We start from the raw sequence: 19,860 nt of genomic DNA on the forward strand, positions 1-19,860 counted from the left end.
ATCATCTAAAAAATTAATAGGATGTACCGAGCTGAAGTACTTGTCATCATCTTATGCGTTAGGATTCGGCAAACGCAAAATAAAGTCCTTTGATTTAGGACCCTACAAAACCAAATGCTTGGATAAGAGCCCACTAATTTCTAATTTCTTTCAACTAATTGAAAGGTTAAAATTATATAATCGTATAAAAAATTAATCGGATGTACCGATTAAAATAACCCGAGGTATCCATCATCCTCTTATGCGGCCCATTTTTATCCCCTTTGAGTTAGGACTAAAAAAGATTAAAAATGTAATTTTAAAGTGCTGAGTCCAATTCTCTAACTACCCGTGTCCATGGTAGGCGGTGGTTCTAGGTCGGGAGAGCCTCTGTTAAGGCTTGCAGCATCTTATTGAGCCTCTCGGTGTTCTCCATGGCAAATATTGCGACCTCCTTCGATAAATCCTTCAACGTCTTCACGGACTCGATTAACACTTTCGCCCGAATGGGTGGATCATCCACGGTGGTGGCTGATGGCGCTAAGGAAGCTTTTATAGGGATGGAAACAAGTTCTTGGACCTCCTCACTTGGATTTGCTTTGGACCGCGTGTTCACTATCGGCCGAGGAATGAGGCTCTTATACTACTGTTAGGAACCAAATTCTGAAATGACCCATTCGTAAGAAAATTCTGAAATTTTTATTATTGGTATCCTCATGAAGTTGGATCTAATGGCTTTAGAAAAAAAAATGATTCTGAATTTGAGCTGGAAAGTTATGAAGGAAATAGTGAAGGAATATCGAAATGGGACAAAAACAGGGAGATCTGACGTTGCAGTAGTCGTCGGAGGGTAGTGGTCAACCATAGGCATGTGTGGCTTGTGAAGGTTGATGGTGGCTAGGAAAATGAATGGCTTCAATTAAAAGATAAAAACAATAATATAAATAGCTAAATTAATATTCCTCTCAACATAACCAATAGGTAACGAATACTCATATTTATAAGAATGGAGACACTATGGGTCGGGCCCAACTCACCCTATTAGGTCTATATATGCGAATTATCTATTTAAATTTAAATTTAAAAATAATAAACAAATACAATCGAGTAGACTCAGACTTGACTCAACCTGACTGACTTGACTCTCGTGGTCGAATTATATCAACCCACGCTTCTGACACCCTGTCCTCAAGGTGACTAGTCTTTCACGTTCTTGGACTCATAGAGTTACTCGTGCCAGTCGAAGGACTCAGATTCTTCTTCATCAAAATCGCCTAAGAATATGATGAGAGCCGACTGATGCTTGCACCTATGATTAGGGCAAAGCGGTCATCACAATAGAAGCACAAGCCATTCTTCCTATGGTCTTCCAAGTGGTTGGGCACAAAATGGCGCATGATCTACTATCGGTTATGCTTGGTCGTTTGTGCGGGCTAGGCCTAGATAAGTGCAATCTCTTGTAAGCCCTAGGCTTGGGCCATTTTCTTTCTCTCTTCTTTGCGAATCTGGTTCAGATCCGTTCAAACTCCTCCCGATAAACCCGAACTATTGTTAACTAAGTTAGTTTTGTCAATACAGCCTAGATGAAACACTCGCCACCAAATACTTGTGTCTCTCACGTGGGTAGTACCCACGTGATTTTCACGTGACCTGTTGGTTAATGTTTCTACACAATAATAAGATAAAGAGTCCGCATTTCTACAAATAATACAACAAAAGAAATCTAAAATATTACAAGTCACAACAAGCCCCAAAATATATATCCATACATATTAAATAGGGTAAATACCTGCGTACTGCAATGAAATAAATAAAAGAGACTATGAGCAACTTTTCACCAGCTCCTTCATGGACTCGGGGCCACTAATGTAAAAATATTTCCACCGAAGGTAGTGAGCACAAAGCCCAGTAAGTGTACACCTCTACAATTTAAAAGTAATGTAAGAAAAGATGTCACAATATATACATATATGCCAATATGATTATAATAATGCATTCATGCAACATGTCTATCATGTTCATATCTACAACTCACATGTATTGATAAAAGGAATACATGATATGTATCATTTAAACTATCAAATCATTTCTCCCATGCTCCCACAGAGCTATAGCCATAAATTATCATTATATACTCATCGAGCTATCCACCACATCATAACACATGCTCATAAATCATCTCATACATTGATGAGGAATAGACATCTAGCGATAATATTGCCTATACATGCCTGCGACGTTGTATATGATTGGTTATTTATGGCCAACAGATTGAGGACCCTAGTCGTAAGCCCATATCTCTATCTCTACAATCATCACCGCCCACAGCAGGATAGTAAAGAGCCATCAACTCATCAATAGACACCATGACCATGCGTTATCGAGTACCGCTAGGTTTAAGACCCCTACCTCCCAATCATAGTTCCATATCACTAGTGTCTAGTCTCTGATAGGACAGTGTGATCGCCCGAATGCCACTCAGGCTAACGACCTCAGGCATAGACCATTAATCTCATAAGCACTATACAAGGAACTCTACCCTTAACTCCGGGTTGAGTTAGTAAGGGGCATTACCTAGTCAGGACTTAAATACGTGGTAATATGTGCAAGTAGTGCAATGATTAATATCATTAATCATATGACATGTATATCAAAGTTATCATATGTAGGTATGCACCAATAATCCATGAATAACTATAAAGTAGTAAAGTAAATATAATTATGCTGAACAATAAATAAATATTTGCACACGTGTGGTTTGCATGTCGTGAGTTCATAAAGTCAACATCACATCAATGTTACACTATTCCTAGACTACGAAGGATTTACTTGCCTGACATAGTTTCCAAGTTAATCAATTTCAACCGCGTCACGAATCATCCTTGCATAGCACGAAGTCCACCTCAATAATGAAAGTAATAAAATATGAGCATAACAATTCTGCCACTAAATAATTAAATTACCCTACTGACATTCGATATAGGTTTGAGTAGGTCCATCTAAAAATTCTTACGTTTATTAATCCAATAGAGCTGGTATATTAATTATTATGGTCTAATATAGTTATCAAACTCCAATTAGAGATAAATTTCCATTAAAGCAATTCGTAGTGGTAATCTTACGCTAATGCCTCATTTATCAATATTAATTTATAGCAATCATTATGACTAACTAATTTACCCTCCAAAGGTGATTAATAATTAAAGCTCAAGTAGACAACGATAATTAAATAAATTAACTAAGTAACTTAGAACAACTAGAGGGTAACTACTCTATTTGGGCCAGATCAAGCCTAGGAGTCCAACACAACCCATCAGATTGGGCCTAAAGCCCTAAAGGAACTCAGCTTACAATGCCTAAAAGCCTCTTGAGCTGGTCTACAAACCAACCCAAACAATACTAACCCAAAGAATAGGCCCGAAGCCTAATTTAGCCAAAACTCCACTTGGGCTGGGCCGCAGCCCAACCCGCTGCACCCAGCGCAACTCCACCACACTCTCCTCCCTTCCTCCTCCAAACCAAACCAACAAGGAAGGCTACCGACGGTGAGGAGGGGAACACATCGGTGAAATGCCGAGGAACCCGGAGGGAGAATGAGTCCAATAGAACATGGGGGGTCGATGATAACCAAAGGTTAGTCGGCCAAGGAGGCTGGTGGTGATGGGAAGCTTCCTCCATGACCGGCGGCCATGAAGTTTGCTATCACAACTCAATGAGCCCTAAGAGTCCCAACCAACGATTGTACTGGCTCCCACTAAAGGGAAGGAAAGTGACTGACCCAAGAGGGAGAGGACACCTTGACCACGGCGGCCGGAAAACCCAAGAGAAACCGGCGACGAGAGGCTACGGGTGTAGCCTCAATCGGCAGCGTAGAGTACCATGAAAGGTACCTAGCGATGGAGGATGACGAGGGGAAGCTCCCCAAATCGGCGCGGCACCGACACAAGGTTGTCAGCCAGCCGATTGCCCGGAGAGACCGCAAGGAGGATGGGGAAGGGAAAGTAATGCAGGGCTAATTTAACTAAAAAATTAACTACACTAGATGGGGGAGGACTCATCGGCGAGCACCTCCACAGCGGCGGCAAGCCCCGGCAATGATCGGGCGCGCACGAAAGGGAAGAGAAGAGCGGCGGCTACGGGGTGAGGGAGAAAGGTAAAAGAAAAGAAGAAGAGATGAGGGGAAGAAAAGAAAGCAATGTACGTGCCGGGCACGTGCACTCGCTTTAATTTCTTTTTTTTAATAAATTAGTACGGGATGCTACACCGGAAGTCGTTGTACTTCGAGCACAGATCCTGTCAATGAACCTACCACGACTCAAAGGATCAGTCCAGTTTACTGATTGGTACCACTTGATCGCCACACCCTATAAGTGAAATGATGTGAGTTGAATCTTCTAGTGATTGAGCATGCTATGGTACGTAAAAAATTGCTCCGTTAGGTAAATTCAATTTAGCAGATTTTTTTCTAAAATTTTAGAAAATCAAGTTTGACGATTCGAGTTTGAATTCTCAAATGTGGTCTGCCATTGCGGGTTAGGTGAATGCTGGTCACATGGGTCATAGGCCTATGAGTCTAGCTCGCGACATGCCTAGGTTGCATGCAGGTCCGGCTCAGTTAGCTGACACGGACCCACGCGGTGGTCTCACCAATCATCGTCGAGCTTGTAATCAACCTTAAATCATCCTCATAAGTCCCAAACTGAATTTGGCTCAAATTCAGCAGATTATTAATATTGGTTAAAAAGTTCTAAACCCGTTATTAAGGACATCCTAATAGTTGACCCGAAGCCGTTGTTTTTGGCTTACATGCATTAATGTTTTATTTAAATCTTTATAAAAAAATAATATAAATATATGCATATGACTTATGATGGAGACGGTTGACATTTTCTATGTTGAAGGAAAAATCATTGAAGTGGACAGCATTTCTTTGAACAATATGCAACAATTGTATAACTGTTACCAATGGGCTTTAATTTAAATGGTATTATCGTGCCATTTCAAAATTCTGGTTATTACATCCAGTCAACCACCAAGATTTTTTGGTGTCATCTTCTTATCCCTACTTTTCTGATCCCCTCTCTCTTCTCTTTTTTTGGCTGGCATGTTTAGATCTGCTTTCGTAGGCTTATGAGTCTGGCTCGCGTTGTGCCTAGGTTGCATACAGGTCTGGCTTATGAGTCTAGCTCGCGTCGTGCCTAGGTTGCATACAGGTCTGGCTCAGTTAGCTGACACGGATCCACACGGTGGTTCCACCGATTATTGTCGGGCTTGTAATTGGGCCTAAATCATCCTCATAAGTCCCAATCTGAATTTTGCTAAAATTCAGCAGATTATTAATATTGGTTAAACAGTTCTAAACCCGTTATTAGGGACATCCTAATCATTGACCCGAAGCAGTTGTTTTTGGCTTACATGCATTAATGTTTCATTTAACTCTTTATAAAATAAATAATATAAATATATACATATGACTTATGATGGAGCGTTTGACATTTTCTATGTTGAAGGAAACATCATTGCAAGTGGACAGCATTTCTTTGAACCATACGCAGCAATTGTATAACTGTTACCAATGGGCTTTAATCTAAATGGTATTATCATGCCATTTCAAAATTCTGGTTATTACATCCAGTCAACCACCAAGAGTTTTTAGTGTCATCTCTTGTCCCTCTTCTTATCCCTACTTTTCTCTGATCCCTTTCTCTTCTCTCTATTTGCTCGCTTGGTTACCATGGCAATGGTGGCTGGCATGTTTGGATCTGCTTTCGTAGGCGAGTTGGTGAGCAGAGCCAGCTCTTTCCTTGGAGGGCGGTATAAGCTCCACTCTAATGTCGGAGAGAAACTAAAAAGTCTAAAGGTATTCCTCATAAAGATTCAAAGCGTCGTCCTAGCAGCCGAGGCGAAGGAGATCCATAACCGAGCGTTGGTTCAATGGCTGGAGGAGTTCAAGAACTTGGCGTACCAGGCCGACGACGTCCTCGACACATTCGCCTACCGAGAACTTGAACAGAAAGTCAACGAGGGTGAGGTAGGTTCCTCCTCTGCCATCTCTTTGTCCAACGTTTTCAAACGTATTCGGAAGGTTGGCAAGTTTACTGCACTTCGTCAAGAGGATGTTAATGAGCTGAGCAGTCTACTGGAGAAGTTAGAACGGCATGCTGCTCATGTGAGGGACTTCCTTGAGTTGCTAAATTTGGATGGGAAAAAGAAGCCTACCATCACTTCTCAACGTATCACTGGCTCTCTGCCGACGATCCGACATAGTTTTGTTGGGCATGAGAAGGAGAAGGAAGGGATCATTAACTTTTTGTTGAAAACAGAGTCACATGCTAATGAAAGAATTCTTGTCCTTCCGATACTCGGCATTGGAGGTGTGGGGAAGACTACTCTTGCCCAGTATGTGTATAATGATGAGAGGGTGGAGAGCCACTTCTCCCTCAAGATGTGGATCTGCGTCTCTGAGAGCTTTGATGTAGTCAAGCTTACAAGAGAGATGTTAGATCATTCAAATTCTTGCTACAATCATACTGGTGTCCAAAGCTTCGAGATACTACAAGCAATGCTTAGGAAGATTCTACGCACGGAGATATTTCTCCTCGTACTTGACGATGTATGGAATGAGACTGAGAGGGAAGCATGGGATACAGTTAAAGCTCCATTGTACGCCGGAAAAAATGGAAGCAAGATCTTACTAACCAGCAGGCTAGAGAAGGCTGCAAAGTTGATGGGAACGGTGAACCCAATTAAAATAGAGGGCTTAATAGAAGATGACTATTGGTCGCTTTTCACTGAGTGTGCTTTTGGTGATGCAAAGCCTGAGGAGCATCCGAGATTAGCAGCGATAGGAAAAAAAGTGGCCTCGAGGTTGAAGGGATCACCTTTGGCTGCAAAGACTATTGGGGCGTTGTTGAAAGATAATCTAGATGATGATCACTGGGAGAGCATTTCGCGAAGTGACATATGGGAATTGGAGCAGGGTCAGGATGGCATAATGTCGGCGCTCAAACTAAGTTACCTACACTTACCTGCCCATTTACAGCAGTGCTTTGCATACCTGAGCATATATCCTAAAGATTGGGAGTTCGAGTGTGAAGATGTGGTAGGAATGTGGATGGCACAGGGTATGATTCATCAGGATAGCAGGACGAAGACAATCGAGGATATCGGAGAAGACTACTTCAATGAATTAATATCCAAATCATTCGTTGAGTCAGCTGTTACAATGGATATGTACACTTTACATGATCTATTGCATGATTTAGCAGAATCTGTTTCCAAGAATGACATTTGTAGAATTGCAGTTGATACATTGAGGACAATCCCAACTAGTGTTCACCATTTATCTCTTTCTACCAACAATCTTGCCACACTTAAACAGAATGTCGTCTTGCTGAATAACTTGCGTTCCCTGATTTTCATGATCGCCTTCAAAATATGTCCTGACAATGATGATGATCTTCATGATGTTTTTAGACAGCTAAAAAGAGTTCGAGCCCTCAGTTTGAAGCACTGCGTCGTGGTCAGCTTGCCTGATACTCTAAGTAGTCTAATACATTTGCGCTATTTAGATCTCTCTGGGCCTTGGTATCGCAGATTGCCAGATGAATTAACTAAGCTTTATCATCTCCGGACATTAAATCTTTTTGGGTTAGAGTTGTCTCATGTACCTGAAAGCATGAACAAGCTGATCAACTTGCGATACTTGATCTGCTCGGACAAAGTATTGTCAATGATAGCTGGGATAGGAAAATTGACTTGTCTTCAGCAACTAATTTACCCTTTCTCTGTGCAAAATGTTCACGGATTTGAGTTTGGACAGTTAAAGTACCTAAGGGAGCTTCGACAATGTCTTACCATAAAGAACCTCGAAAATTTGCTCAGTAAGGGAGATGCTGAAGAAGCTAGGTTATGTGACAAACAGAATCTTGTCACATTGATGTTATATTGGGAATATCCTGAAAGGGACGCAAATCCAGAGCTAGAGAATGGTGTATTAGAAGGCCTCCAACCACATCCAAATCTTAAAGAGCTTCTAATCGATGGCTATAAAGGTACCCGACCTCCAAGTTGGATGATCGGTCATCATCCGTTCACCAATTTTGTAAGCCTTAAGTTATTTGATTGTAAATCATGGAAGGACCTACCACCTCTTGGACAACTACCTTGGCTTAAGATACTTGTACTAGTGGGGATGCATGCCATAAAAGAAGTTGGTCCTGGGTTCTCTGGCTCTGGTCCAGTGAAGGGGTTTCCATCATTGCAAGAGCTGACATTCGTGGATTTGCCAAAATGGGAAGTATGGTCAGCAGTGGAGGAGGCCCATTCATTTCCCCATCTCCTGACACTCGAAATCTCAGAATGCCCAAAACTAATAGTAATTCCTCCCCTCCCACCTATCCTCGAAAGCCTTGTACTTCATTTTGTTGGAGTAAATGATTATCCAAAATTTCTTAGAACAGCGTGCCCATCGTCTTTGCCTTCTTCCTCCTCCTCTTCATCATTATCTTTAAGAGTTTTGGAAATCACACAGTGTAAAAAATTGGAGTCTCCGGTGGAATGGTTGCTAGAACAGCATGAGAGATTAAAGCACTTAAAAGATTTGTTTATTGATTCCTGCTGCGAGCTTAATCTTCTACTCGTGAAAGCAATTAACAAATTTACTGGGCTTAAAAAACTGGATATTGCGCACTTATGGTCTGTGGAGGATTATGGGGAGGAGGACCTAGCAAAGAATGTCGAGAATTATGATGATGAGGAGGATGAGGACGAGGAAAGTAGCATTCTGCTTCAATCATTGGAAAGACTGGAGATCTCTGGCTTTGTTGTAGAGAAAGTACTTTCAAGGCATCTCCAAGGCCTTTCTTCTCTTCAATCGTTGACCATACGCCATTGCCCACTTATAACAGCCATTTCCTTTGCTGAGGGGCTGGAACATTTTAGAAGACTCACTCAATTATCAATTACTTATTGTTATGATTTTACGTCACTTGCAGGGCTTAAAGCGCTTCATTCCCTAGAAGAATTGGAAGTTGTTGGATGTCCGAAATTGACTTTGCTACCATCCTCGCAGTCAGATGAAGTTGAAGTGGTGGGGGAAAATGTTGGCCTGTCAGCACTTTCCACTCTTTGCATCGACGACACCTTGCTGCTCAAAGTGCTGCTTAATAGGGAAGGCCTTGCCACCCTCAAGAATCTGGAAATTAGACGTTCTCATCAGCAGGAAATCAATGAGGAGGCATTTCAACATCTCACCTCCCTCGAAATGCTACGTGTTGAAGATTGCCCCAATCTTCAATCCTTACCTGAGTTGCAAAATTTGCACTCGCTCTTCACATTGGAGATAGAGGACTGCAGTAATTTCCGGTCATTGTGCAGCTTTGAGGGCTTACCACCTTCTCTGGTTTATGTTATCGTACATCGATGCCACCATGTTTTTAAGGAGTTGTACAACGGGCACAATGGAACTGAACGGTGGACCATTGATCTCATTAACCTCATAAGTATCGAATAATTGGCGTGGTTGATGAACTATAGATTGCCAATTTAATACAACTCATGAGGTATCATTTTATACACTTCCTCCTTTAATCTACGTTCTCTATTCCTCTACATCAGTTTCTGCCCACATTCTTCATGTCATCACCCGCATTATTTGGCTGCTCTATTTCTAGTTTTCTACCTATGCCCATATGCAATTAGGTATAGTTTCATTTGCAGTGCTTCTATTTCCCTTGTGTACCTATACAGGGTTTAGATATCTACTCTAGCTCTTGTAACACACAATAATTTTGTAGGATGGGCTCCTAGCAACTAGCATTGTTGCAATTGATCTTCTTATTGCATTGCTGCAATAAGGTTATGCTTGCTTCTATCCCTCTTGCTATCAAAATATACTACTATCATCCTCCTTTGCTGCTATTGTAAAAAGTCAAGAATGTAGGATTAGCATGTGTTGATGATTTCCGCCATTTCTCTGCAAACATTTATTGCTTCTATAAGAAAAGCTCACTGCGTTGATGATTTCAGGCAACCTTTTAACTCTGGATTGGACTCACAAGAGGGAGATGTTACATGCTTTATTTTGGACCCAACTTATAAGCAGACAGGTCTTTGGAGTTGGTGTGTTAGATTCTAGTCCAACCATCTAGTTTTTCTTCTTCTTTTTCTTCTGTACAGCAGTATTGTCATATGGGCTGTTGTTCCCTGAAATAAGCTTGATGCTTTATTAGTAGAAAAAACTAACAAGTTTGTTGGTCTCAAGAAACTCTGCTTGCAGCATCACTTGTTTATGCATGAGGGAAATGGCCACCTACCTGAATCCTAAGAAAGCCTGGAAATCTCTAGTTGTGGTTGCTACAGACATTGTATTCTTGAAGCATCTCCAAGACATCTATGGCGACTCTTTCAATTGCACTGGAGAAGCAACATTTGACAAACTTGTTTCACTTCTTTTCAAGTACTTAAGTATGCATGTATCTACATCATCATTTTCAATGCTCTGTTTCTTCTATCTGCTTGTGTAGTGCTTGCAATTCCCAGTGCTTGTCTGTTGATAAAATTGTACAATTAACTTGAAGGATGCAGTGGCACTCATATTGTTTAAAACTTTCCATTTTGTAATTGTTGCAGTCGACTGTAAGCCTTGAATACTGCAGATATCGTTATTGTTTTGTAAATAAGGATGGATCTATCTTCTCCATTAATGAGATATTCCATGTTAAAAGGTGTAAGGTTTTATATAATTGACAATGTGTTTTAAAATATTTTAAATGTGTAAAAATTCACAGAAAATTGTCATTGATTATCTTGTGGCATTCTGGATAGGCACAAAATTCATACTTCTTAGATGATCTCTTTCTTTGCCCTTGCTGTAAGCACAAGGATGGAAGGATTTCAATGTATTTATAATTTTTTTTATTTACCATCAAATATTTGTTGTTTCTACACTAAAAGCTTATTTTCTTTATTGTTAGCGGCAGCATACCACTAGAATAATATTGTGGAAAGATATTTCACTTGCTGTAACGATTAGCTATAACTAATTTAGGTAGAAATATGAGATATGAATGTACTAGGGAAGAGGTTTTTCCCGGATCCATTGTTATATTTCTCGGCCACACAAATGTCAATGGTGCATACTGTAATCGAGACAAGTGGGTAATATATAATTTTTTTTAAAAAGCTGTCGCTAAGATATGAATAAATATTTTAAGCTTTTAGAGTAGTTTGTGAGCTATGACATATAAAACAAAGACATTCTCGGTCTAAATATCACATATCTCAGTGTAAAAAATTAAGAAAAGAAAATTTTCGATTTACATCTATATAATTAGGCTACAGTTCAAAGTCTCTTCAAATGTCACAAAAGACTCTTGTAGTACTTATCTATACAATTGTTAGATTTTTTTCTTTAAAAGCTGCCGGTGAGAGTAATATTTTATTTAAATCGTGAAACTTTTAACCTATTTGCCTTTTATATTATTTTAAAAAAAATTGTATGCCTAAATTATAAAATTAAGAAAGATTAAGATGTAAAAAGTATTGGGCTAAAGGATTTTCACAAAGAAATTCTTTTTTAATTAATTTGTGTAATACAAAAGGAATATTGTGGTCCTTTTATATTAAAATTAAATATAAAGTCAAAGCAGTTGCTTGTAGATTAGAACTATAAAGAATTAAATGACAAAATTAAAAAATTAGACATTGTGGATTTTGGCTTAACCTCGAGGAAGTAAAAAAAAAAATATATATATATATATATATATATATATATAATAAAAAAATCATGACCAATCCATATTGAACTGAAAATTGAAGGAAATGGCACTCTCTGAATTCTTTCTATAAAGAATTTTATTTATGAATTAAAAAAAGCTTAAAAATTATTCAAGCCTACCCCGTTCTCAAACGAGCAACTACTATTTAAACTACCTAACCGCCAAAATAAATCTCAAAATCTTCTCTCTACCTTTCTACACCTCTTCATGCGAAAACTCACCTCCCCCCTCCAACGCTTGCACCATTTTATCACCCCGATAACTTCCCCACCATCACCTCCTCCCAAACCCTTCAAACCCCCACCTCTCTCCCTCCTCGCCGACCGCTGCTCCTCCATGCCGCAGCTCAAGCAAGTCCACGCCCAAATGCTCGTCTCCGGCCGCGTCCATGACAACTACGCCGCCAGCCGCCTCCTTTCCTTCTCCGCCCTCTCCCCCTCCGGCGACCTCTCCTACGCCCGCCGCCTCTTTGCCCACGTCGAAGAACCTAACTCCTTCATGTGGAACACCCTCATCCGCGCCCTTGCCGATAGCCCCGCCCCGTCCGACGCCGTCCTTCTCTACGTCAAGATGCAAAGGCTCGGCCTCTCTCCTGGGAAGCACACCTTCCCTTTCCTCCTCAAGGCCTGCGTCAATTTCCAACCTTTCCTAGTTGGTAGGCAGGTTCATTCCCATGTTCTGAAACATGGATTGGATGTAGATTTGTATGTGATCAACGGGTTGGTCCGTTGTTATGCGTCTTGTGGCCTTCTTGATTATGCACGCCAGGTGTTCGATGATGCTCCTGAAAAGAATTTGATTCTGTGGACGACGATGGTTAGTGGGTACGCTCAGAATTTTCGTTCTGAAGAAGCTTTACAGCTTTTTGATGGGATGATAGAAGTTGGAATTGAACCTTGTGACGCGACCCTTGCATCAGTTCTCTCGGCTTGCGCTCGATCAGGCGGGTTGGAATTAGGGAAGCAGATTCACTTGTTTATCAAGGAGAAGGGGATCGCAATGGGAGTGATTCTTGGAACAGCTTTAGTCGATATGTATGCAAAGAATGGTGCGATTTCAGATGCATTGAGATTGTTCAGGGAAATGCCTGAGAAGAACACTGCTACATGGAATGCAGTAATCTGTGGCCTGGCTCACCATGGCCATGCTAAGGATGCTCTTGAGCTTTTCCAAGAGCTGGAGAAGATGCAAGTCCAACCAAATGATGTTACTTTTGTGGGTGTATTGTCAGCTTGTTGCCATGCCGGTTTTCTTGATGTGGGTAGAGGGATTTTCGATTCGATGAAGAAGAATTATGGAATAGAACCAAAGGTAGAGCACTATGGTTGCATGGTTGATCTTCTTGGGCGGAGTGGAAGATTAATTGAGGCTGACGATTTGATCAAGGGAATGACGTGGGAAGCAGACGTGGTTGTTTTGGGAGCATTGCTCACAGCTTGTAAGAATCATGGGAATATTGAGATTGCGGAGAGGGTAGTGAAGGAGATCCTCAAAGTGGAACCTGGTAACCACGGGGTTCATATTGTTCTTTCCAATATGTATGCAGAGGTAGGGAGATGGGAAGATGTTGTCAGGTTGAGGAGAGTGATGAGGGAGGGAAAATTGAAAAAGATTCCTGGACAAAGCTGTGGATGGTGATAGTTGATTGATTCAGTTCGCCTTCCTGAGTACATGTGGCTTAACTAGAAGGTAGCTGAAAGATTGCTGCATCATGATACAGGAATTGCTCATCCAATTGCCTTTTTGGTTGAAGATGACAGCAAAAAAAGGGAAAGAAAAGGACTAAATGTATTCTTTGCTGTCATGCCAAATATAGCTTTGAGACTGGAGGACTGTAAGATATTATTGATTTTGATATCTCAAATTGTTAGCTTTGTCCATCGACTTTTGATTTCAATAAATGTTTGGCATGGATGCTGACTTTTTTAATACAGTAATGAGGATAATATCAGAAAGTGTCAAGTTGAAGTTCTTGTAAGTGGCACTAATCCAAGGTGTTCTTTTCATTGCTCATAAAAGTTGATGTTCTTTTGTGACATGAGTTGGATAATTGCTGCAAGTCGTCAATTTAAGTGCTGGTTGTACAATATAGATTTCATAATTGCTTTATTCTGTGGTTGGAAAAAGACCTTGTATTTAGCCAAGCATCAGCGTGTTTAAGCAGTAGTCTATTACTTGATCTCAAATACTAAACATTTCAAATTTGGACTTCTCACTGTCGATCAATGTAGGAAATTTACACAATAAAATGCTACATTATACAAGGTTTGAATGTATAGATAGGTACATTAGTGCTATGCTGATGTGTTCTGTTAGGTATGGGATGATGCTGTTTTGGGTATGTTCACAGATAAATCATAAGCAGCTATTCTTTTTTGATCTTACCAGATAAAGATGGAGAGAAGAAATAACCTGACAACTTGATGCGCTATCTAAGAGCTGTTTCAAATGTGCATCATTTTATCTCTGTAGGCAAACAAGCAGCATTTACTGCATTTTTAGAGCAGTTAAACATTTTTTTTCTTCAAGTTAATGCACATTGTTCAGATTGGTAAAACGATTTGTCTCAGCATGAATTCAATTGAAAAAAGGAAACGAGCAATCTAGTAGTCTGTCTTTTGAAAGAATTTTACCTGATCTCTTGCCAGATTTCTACTGACAGTTAACCTCAATATAGGTGAATACTGCTCCTGTATATAGCCTGATTTAAAGTCTGTAAATCCTGTAGGTTGAGTATTCAACATTATCAGATTGATAGTCTCATTTTTTTGCAAGTTATCTGGTAAAAATGAAAAAGCAATCTTAACCATGACCATATTTTGGTTAGGAAACTCCACTGTCATTAATCTCTTGCAGAAAAAATGGCACGATGTAGGAAAACAAATGGCACCTCAGAGGCAAAGAATCGACCAAGAACATATGATTATAGCAGCAATATAAGAGAACAAGGCAATAATAGCAATCACGCATCTTGCTATCGATTCTTTGATCAACGAAGATTGATCTATCTCCACACACATAATGAGTACTAAAACTACTAAGCTGAACTAGATAAGCATTATTTTCTTTATTACAAGACAGCAGATGAATACAAGATGCGACTATTTTTCTGTGCATGCTCTTGGTTCTTTCTGACACCATAAGATGTAGTTGCTTACTAAGCAACTTGCAGGCAAATGTGATGCCACGATGTGTTCAGTATACCTCTCAGGTTCCATATGGCCCCTATGCTTTCAGGTTGGACATTTGCACTGGAATCAACCTGCACATGAGCGAAATTTATTAACAAAAAATAAAACCCTGTACAACCTAAGATGCAGTACAAAGGATTTTTATATAAAATTCAACTACGTAATTAAGTTAATCTATAGCAATAGCCCATAAGATAAGATCTCCCAGATGTAAATGTTTATGATGCAACAGGGAAAATTTGATGATACGAGGAACGCCTAGCATGTTTTGCAGAAGCTGCCATCTTAAGTGGAATAGTATTTTGCTTCATTCAGCAATGGCAAAATTAAAATCTGTTTGAGAGCAGCAACAAAGAATTACTCCATTTAATAGGAAGCAACTAATCATGTTAAGCGGCAAAAGCCCAAACTAATTCCATATATCTACTCTCCAACACTCCAAAGGTGTTTCGTAATGATGTGTAGCTACTGAATGTTACAGAGGACCCAAAATGATGTGTAATGAGAAGTTTCAAATGCTTGAATCAGAACAATGTGCTGTGTTCAGAAGTATGTATTTCTGGGTTCTGATACATGTAAAAGATAATAATATCCCATTTAACTGAATTTAGTAGGGAAGAGGATTAGGCATTAACAGGTGATAGTTCACTGAAACTAAAAATAATTAATAGAAATGCATACCGCTTTTGCAATAATTTCGGCATCTCCTGATATCTCGACAGCAGCCTTGAAGAAAACCCATGCCCATTTATCGCTGCTTGTATCACCAGAGACATATGGAACATCAGTTTTCTGAAACCTGTGAGCTTCCAACCAAGTCTTTCCCCCATCAACAGATATATCAACTCTCTCAATGCCACGTCCACCTCCAGACACTGCATATCCAGCAATAGTGACCTGTGACACAAAGAATATGAAAAATCATTAGGTCTTTGCACTTTCACAAGCCAATAGACAAGAAGATATAATTGGGAAGGTTTACTCACTTTTCCTTGCTTAACAACATCTTCATCCTTAAAAGAACAGATAGCACTCTGTAGGATCATAAATAAAGTGTGAAAAAAGATAAGAGTGCCGAGTATCAGATAAGTTTTCTGTAAATTTTAACTTCAACATGTGGTTTGTTTTTCTGAGAAAACAAAGAACGCAGGTGGTTGCATCGACGAATATTTGTTATATGAGCACATTACCATTGTGCAAATACAACAAAATGGAAGACTATTCGTCTGATAATTTTCATCTACTGGCATCATCTAGACTAATAGTACATAAAATTAGTGATTTCAGTTTGTGCATTCTTCTGTGGACATCTTCTTCTAATTTGCATGTTCACTTGGTGGCGAGGATCTAGATGTCCATCAACCAAATTATGTACATAATTTTCCTTGAAAGCCATAGTATCTCTTGACTCACCAGCATGATCATTTCATTGCTTGTATATTTTTCTTCAAGTTCTCTTTGCTTCCCAATCTACATACTTGCATTGATCTTTACTGATGCATTGAGTATATATTTCTAGATTAATGCTCTAATAGCAACCTGATATTGTCAATGGCAGAATTTATAGCATTCAGACTTATATAGAAGGCTCAAATCTCCTAAATTATCAGATGTGAACAAAAACTTTACGTACTTCTAAGTTAGAGAAAATGAAAGAAAGGTAATCCAAGATGGTTAGTCATTAGCGGTGTCCAACTCGAACTGTCCCCCAGCAAGTAGGATATATGATATTAAACACCTTAACTAAAAAAAGGGACAAAAACATTCTTGTCTAGATCTTATTTGACCCATGGCTTTCAACACTGAAATTTGTTTAAGATAGAATTCTTGCACACATTTCCTGAGATGTCATTTTCTCTTCTCGAAATGAAATTTACAACTTAAAAAATTAAAAGGTAATGTACAAAATTATAATAGCTTGAAGATACCTGGACAGGAAAGTCCATTTGGGGCTTCCTGGTTGACCAGATGATATTATCCCAATCAACTGTAGGGGGAAACATTTTGTAGTCTTTTTGCATAAAGAATCCCTTCATTCATGAAAGAACAATATAAGTTCTTAGATTTCTGGGTGAATTTTGTCTCTACTCTGAAGATAAACTCACCTGGCATTCTTCCTCAATTATGTCAATTCGATCCAACCATTTAACAGAGCGTGCACCAATAACTCCAGGAACAACCACACGTAGTGGGTATCCATGGTCACGATTGATTACCTTGACAAAGAAACATCAGAGTGGAACTGCAATTAGAATATGAATGGCCACTACCCAGTGCAACTTCAACGAGAAATTTGACTGATCTTTGGCTGATGTCAAAATTAACAGACAAAATACAGACATGGGGTGACAGAAGAATCAACCATATATATTTCTCAGAAATGAAAATGAAAAGCAAGATTCTCGGATCACATGGATATGTAAGACATAAGAAAGATATCCCGCCTGATATCATTTACCTTCGTTCTTAACCAACCATCTACTGTAATTATGGTACTTTAAAATGCAATGGATGATACCAAGATCAGTTGTTTTGCCTACCTCGCCATTCATTTCATATGCCAGTAAGACATCCGCTGCAGGATTCGTTGCTTGGTCAAGGGGAATCGATGCCTTGTAAGGTCCACCATGTTCCTCCTAGTGAATGTAGATGACAAAGACGAATTAGTAGGGAAGTTCCACCCATAAAGAGAAAGAAAATAAGCTGATGTATTATGTTCTTTCAGAAAGAAATAGTTCCAAGAAACGCACGACACAATTATCAACACTGATGAACTCGACATGCTTTCCTCCTGATGGTGTTACTGCAGTGTGGTTGGATATCCCAACAAGCTCAAGAACATCTGCCAACTTGGCTCCTCCCCAGATAGCTGGAATGGTTATGTATAATTTTTGATGAAACATAGCTCCAATTTGAATAGTTAAAGCTTAAAAGACAAGTTGAAAATCCAAAGAGAATATAAATACGATATTAAGAAGTTTCAGAAACTGGTGCTTACTTTAGTGAAAAACCTTGCATTAAATAGAGTCAAATGGGGAAAAAGAAAAAGGATCCACATTGCCAACCCTGAATAGTTGTGATTTTGCACCTTGTTGGTTTTGCAATTTAGTCAATAATCAAGTCTAAAATGAAACATAGGAATGGTATCACATATAAACATATTCTTTATGTGTGTGGTAGATGAAACCAAGATTCCCTGGCAGTATAACCAGCTAAAAATCAGGTTTGTAGGTTCAGATAGGTGGATTTGTCGATTCATGCTCATGTGTTATTTCTATCATTCAAATTCTTTTTTATAGAACTGAATTACGCAATAAGAAGAGGTCAAAAGATGTAAATTGTTATAAACATGAATCAAACTAAGAAACACAATGAGAGTATTCTAACCATTGCTGACAGCAGCGACATCCCAACCGACGCCTCTCACAGTCCTTGTCTTGCTCATTTCTGTCCTCCTATTACCTGCACACTGAACACCCTCAAACATGTCAAGCCATTTCTATTACACAATAATTTCCGCCAAAAACCAACCACTGGATTGCCCAAAAACTTACCTGCAAAGTGGCAGTAACATTGTATTTGGGCAATTTCCTGCAAAAACAAATTACAATAGTTTCAGCTATACCATCAAGCAAGAGGTCATCCCAGATGCATCACTTACTTGATGTCAGCTAAAGAGAGCTGCTTTGGATTCTCCAACAGGCCACCAACGGAGACATAGTAACTGGTAGACAAAAGAAATCCAAAATAATCAGCTTTGCAGGTTTAAAATTTTGATTTTGAGCAGAGATTGGAGATGCAAAGCAAACCTATTGATGTCATCAATAATTGGGATGGGCCCATGGTTCCTCTTGAAGAAGAAATCGACGGGGGTGATGTAGGAGGCGATGAGATCATCCCGAGTTGCCTCAGCATTGAAGGGCGTCTGCAAACAAACAGATCAAAGAAGGATCTTTCAACGAAAAGATTCAAATCTTTTCTTGAGGAGATTGAATACCCAGTTAAGGGTTCAAATTTTAGAGGCATTTATTACCAATTTACACCCTGCCACCTTTATGTGTTTATTGTGGCTTAACTCAACCCTGTACTTCTAATACAATAACCAAAACAACCCATATATATTACCCTTAAATTTTTCCAGAAACATCTAGGTGGGTTCCTTTCTATGATTTAATCAAAAAGTAATAGTTGAACTAAATAAATAATATAGGATATGAAATGAAAAGATTCTTATTCCAAACCTTTGATGGCAAGTCTAATGGTCACTCTATATCTTTTTCATAAATTAAAAATGAGATACAGCTCTCGTCGATAATTAGGTTAGATATCTGAGCTAATACTTTTTACCATCACTTAGTTTAATCAATGAGAAGTAAATGATAGCTAATACTTTTGCTATCCTTACTTGTAATTCAAGAGTAGAAGACAAGTTCACCTTTGCATTGATTCTGAGTGATGGGTGACGAGTAGGCTCTTGAGAATAATCTGAGGGACCTCTCAACCCTTCCATTCTCTCTCTCTCTCTCTCTCTCTCTCTCTCTCTCTGTCTCACTGCCTGACTCTTGAGCGGCTAATGGCGGCAGGCAACGGCCTTTTAAAGGAAGCAGCGAAGAGTCACGTGCCACTCACGTGACAGCAACCGCTGGGTTTTTTTTTTTTCTTCTAAACCTAGAAGGAATCAAACAAAATAATCTTCCACACTATTGAAGAAGCCTTACTAACTACTGCCAATCTGAACTAATTTTATTTTTGTCAATTTGAATCTTACGGTGGACGTTAGGTTTTAATATTTTGTGAACTTTTCATTGGAATGGTATATTATTTTTATCTAATGTATATATGGCTGGAGTTTAACTTTTTTTTATCTAGCTTATATTTAGCTTTCAGGCTTATTATTTATAAAAGTTTAA

At 39.3% G+C, this 19,860-nt stretch overlaps 3 protein-coding genes across 3 annotated transcripts; 2 read left to right on the plus strand and 1 right to left on the minus strand.

Annotated features, from left to right (window-relative positions):
* Window positions 1-5,713: 5,713 nt before the first annotated feature.
* LOC140802136 (putative disease resistance protein RGA3) lies at window positions 5,714-9,493 on the plus strand. The gene has a single exon (XM_073157572.1). It carries the CDS (start codon window positions 5,714-5,716, stop codon window positions 9,491-9,493), a length of 3,780 nt encoding a protein of 1,259 aa, XP_073013673.1.
* A 2,470-nt stretch (window positions 9,494-11,963) lies between these two features.
* LOC140802068 (pentatricopeptide repeat-containing protein At5g56310-like) lies at window positions 11,964-13,690 on the plus strand. Its single transcript, XM_073157488.1, has one exon. The coding sequence runs from the start codon at window positions 11,967-11,969 to the stop codon at window positions 13,395-13,397; it is 1,431 nt and encodes a 476-aa protein (XP_073013589.1). The 5' UTR covers window positions 11,964-11,966; the 3' UTR covers window positions 13,398-13,690.
* Window positions 13,691-14,655: 965 nt separating this feature from the next.
* Window positions 14,656-19,510, minus strand: LOC140802020 (sulfite oxidase-like). Its single transcript, XM_073157427.1, has 12 exons — window positions 19,386-19,510; window positions 18,760-18,875; window positions 18,612-18,674; window positions 18,505-18,541; window positions 18,338-18,419; window positions 17,701-17,819; window positions 17,491-17,586; window positions 17,056-17,166; window positions 16,879-16,980; window positions 15,937-15,984; window positions 15,632-15,847; window positions 14,656-15,021 (listed from the first exon to the last, which is right to left on the minus strand). The coding sequence occupies exons 1-12, from the start codon at window positions 19,458-19,460 to the stop codon at window positions 14,917-14,919; spliced, it is 1,170 nt and encodes a 389-aa protein (XP_073013528.1). The 5' UTR covers window positions 19,461-19,510; the 3' UTR covers window positions 14,656-14,916.
* Window positions 19,511-19,860: the final 350 nt, after the last annotated feature.

Source organism: Typha latifolia, chromosome 15 (genome assembly GCF_019914945.1).
Source record: "Typha latifolia isolate L0001 chromosome 15, TyphaL0001v2, whole genome shotgun sequence".
Classification (NCBI taxonomy): Eukaryota; Viridiplantae; Streptophyta; class Magnoliopsida; order Poales; family Typhaceae; genus Typha; species Typha latifolia.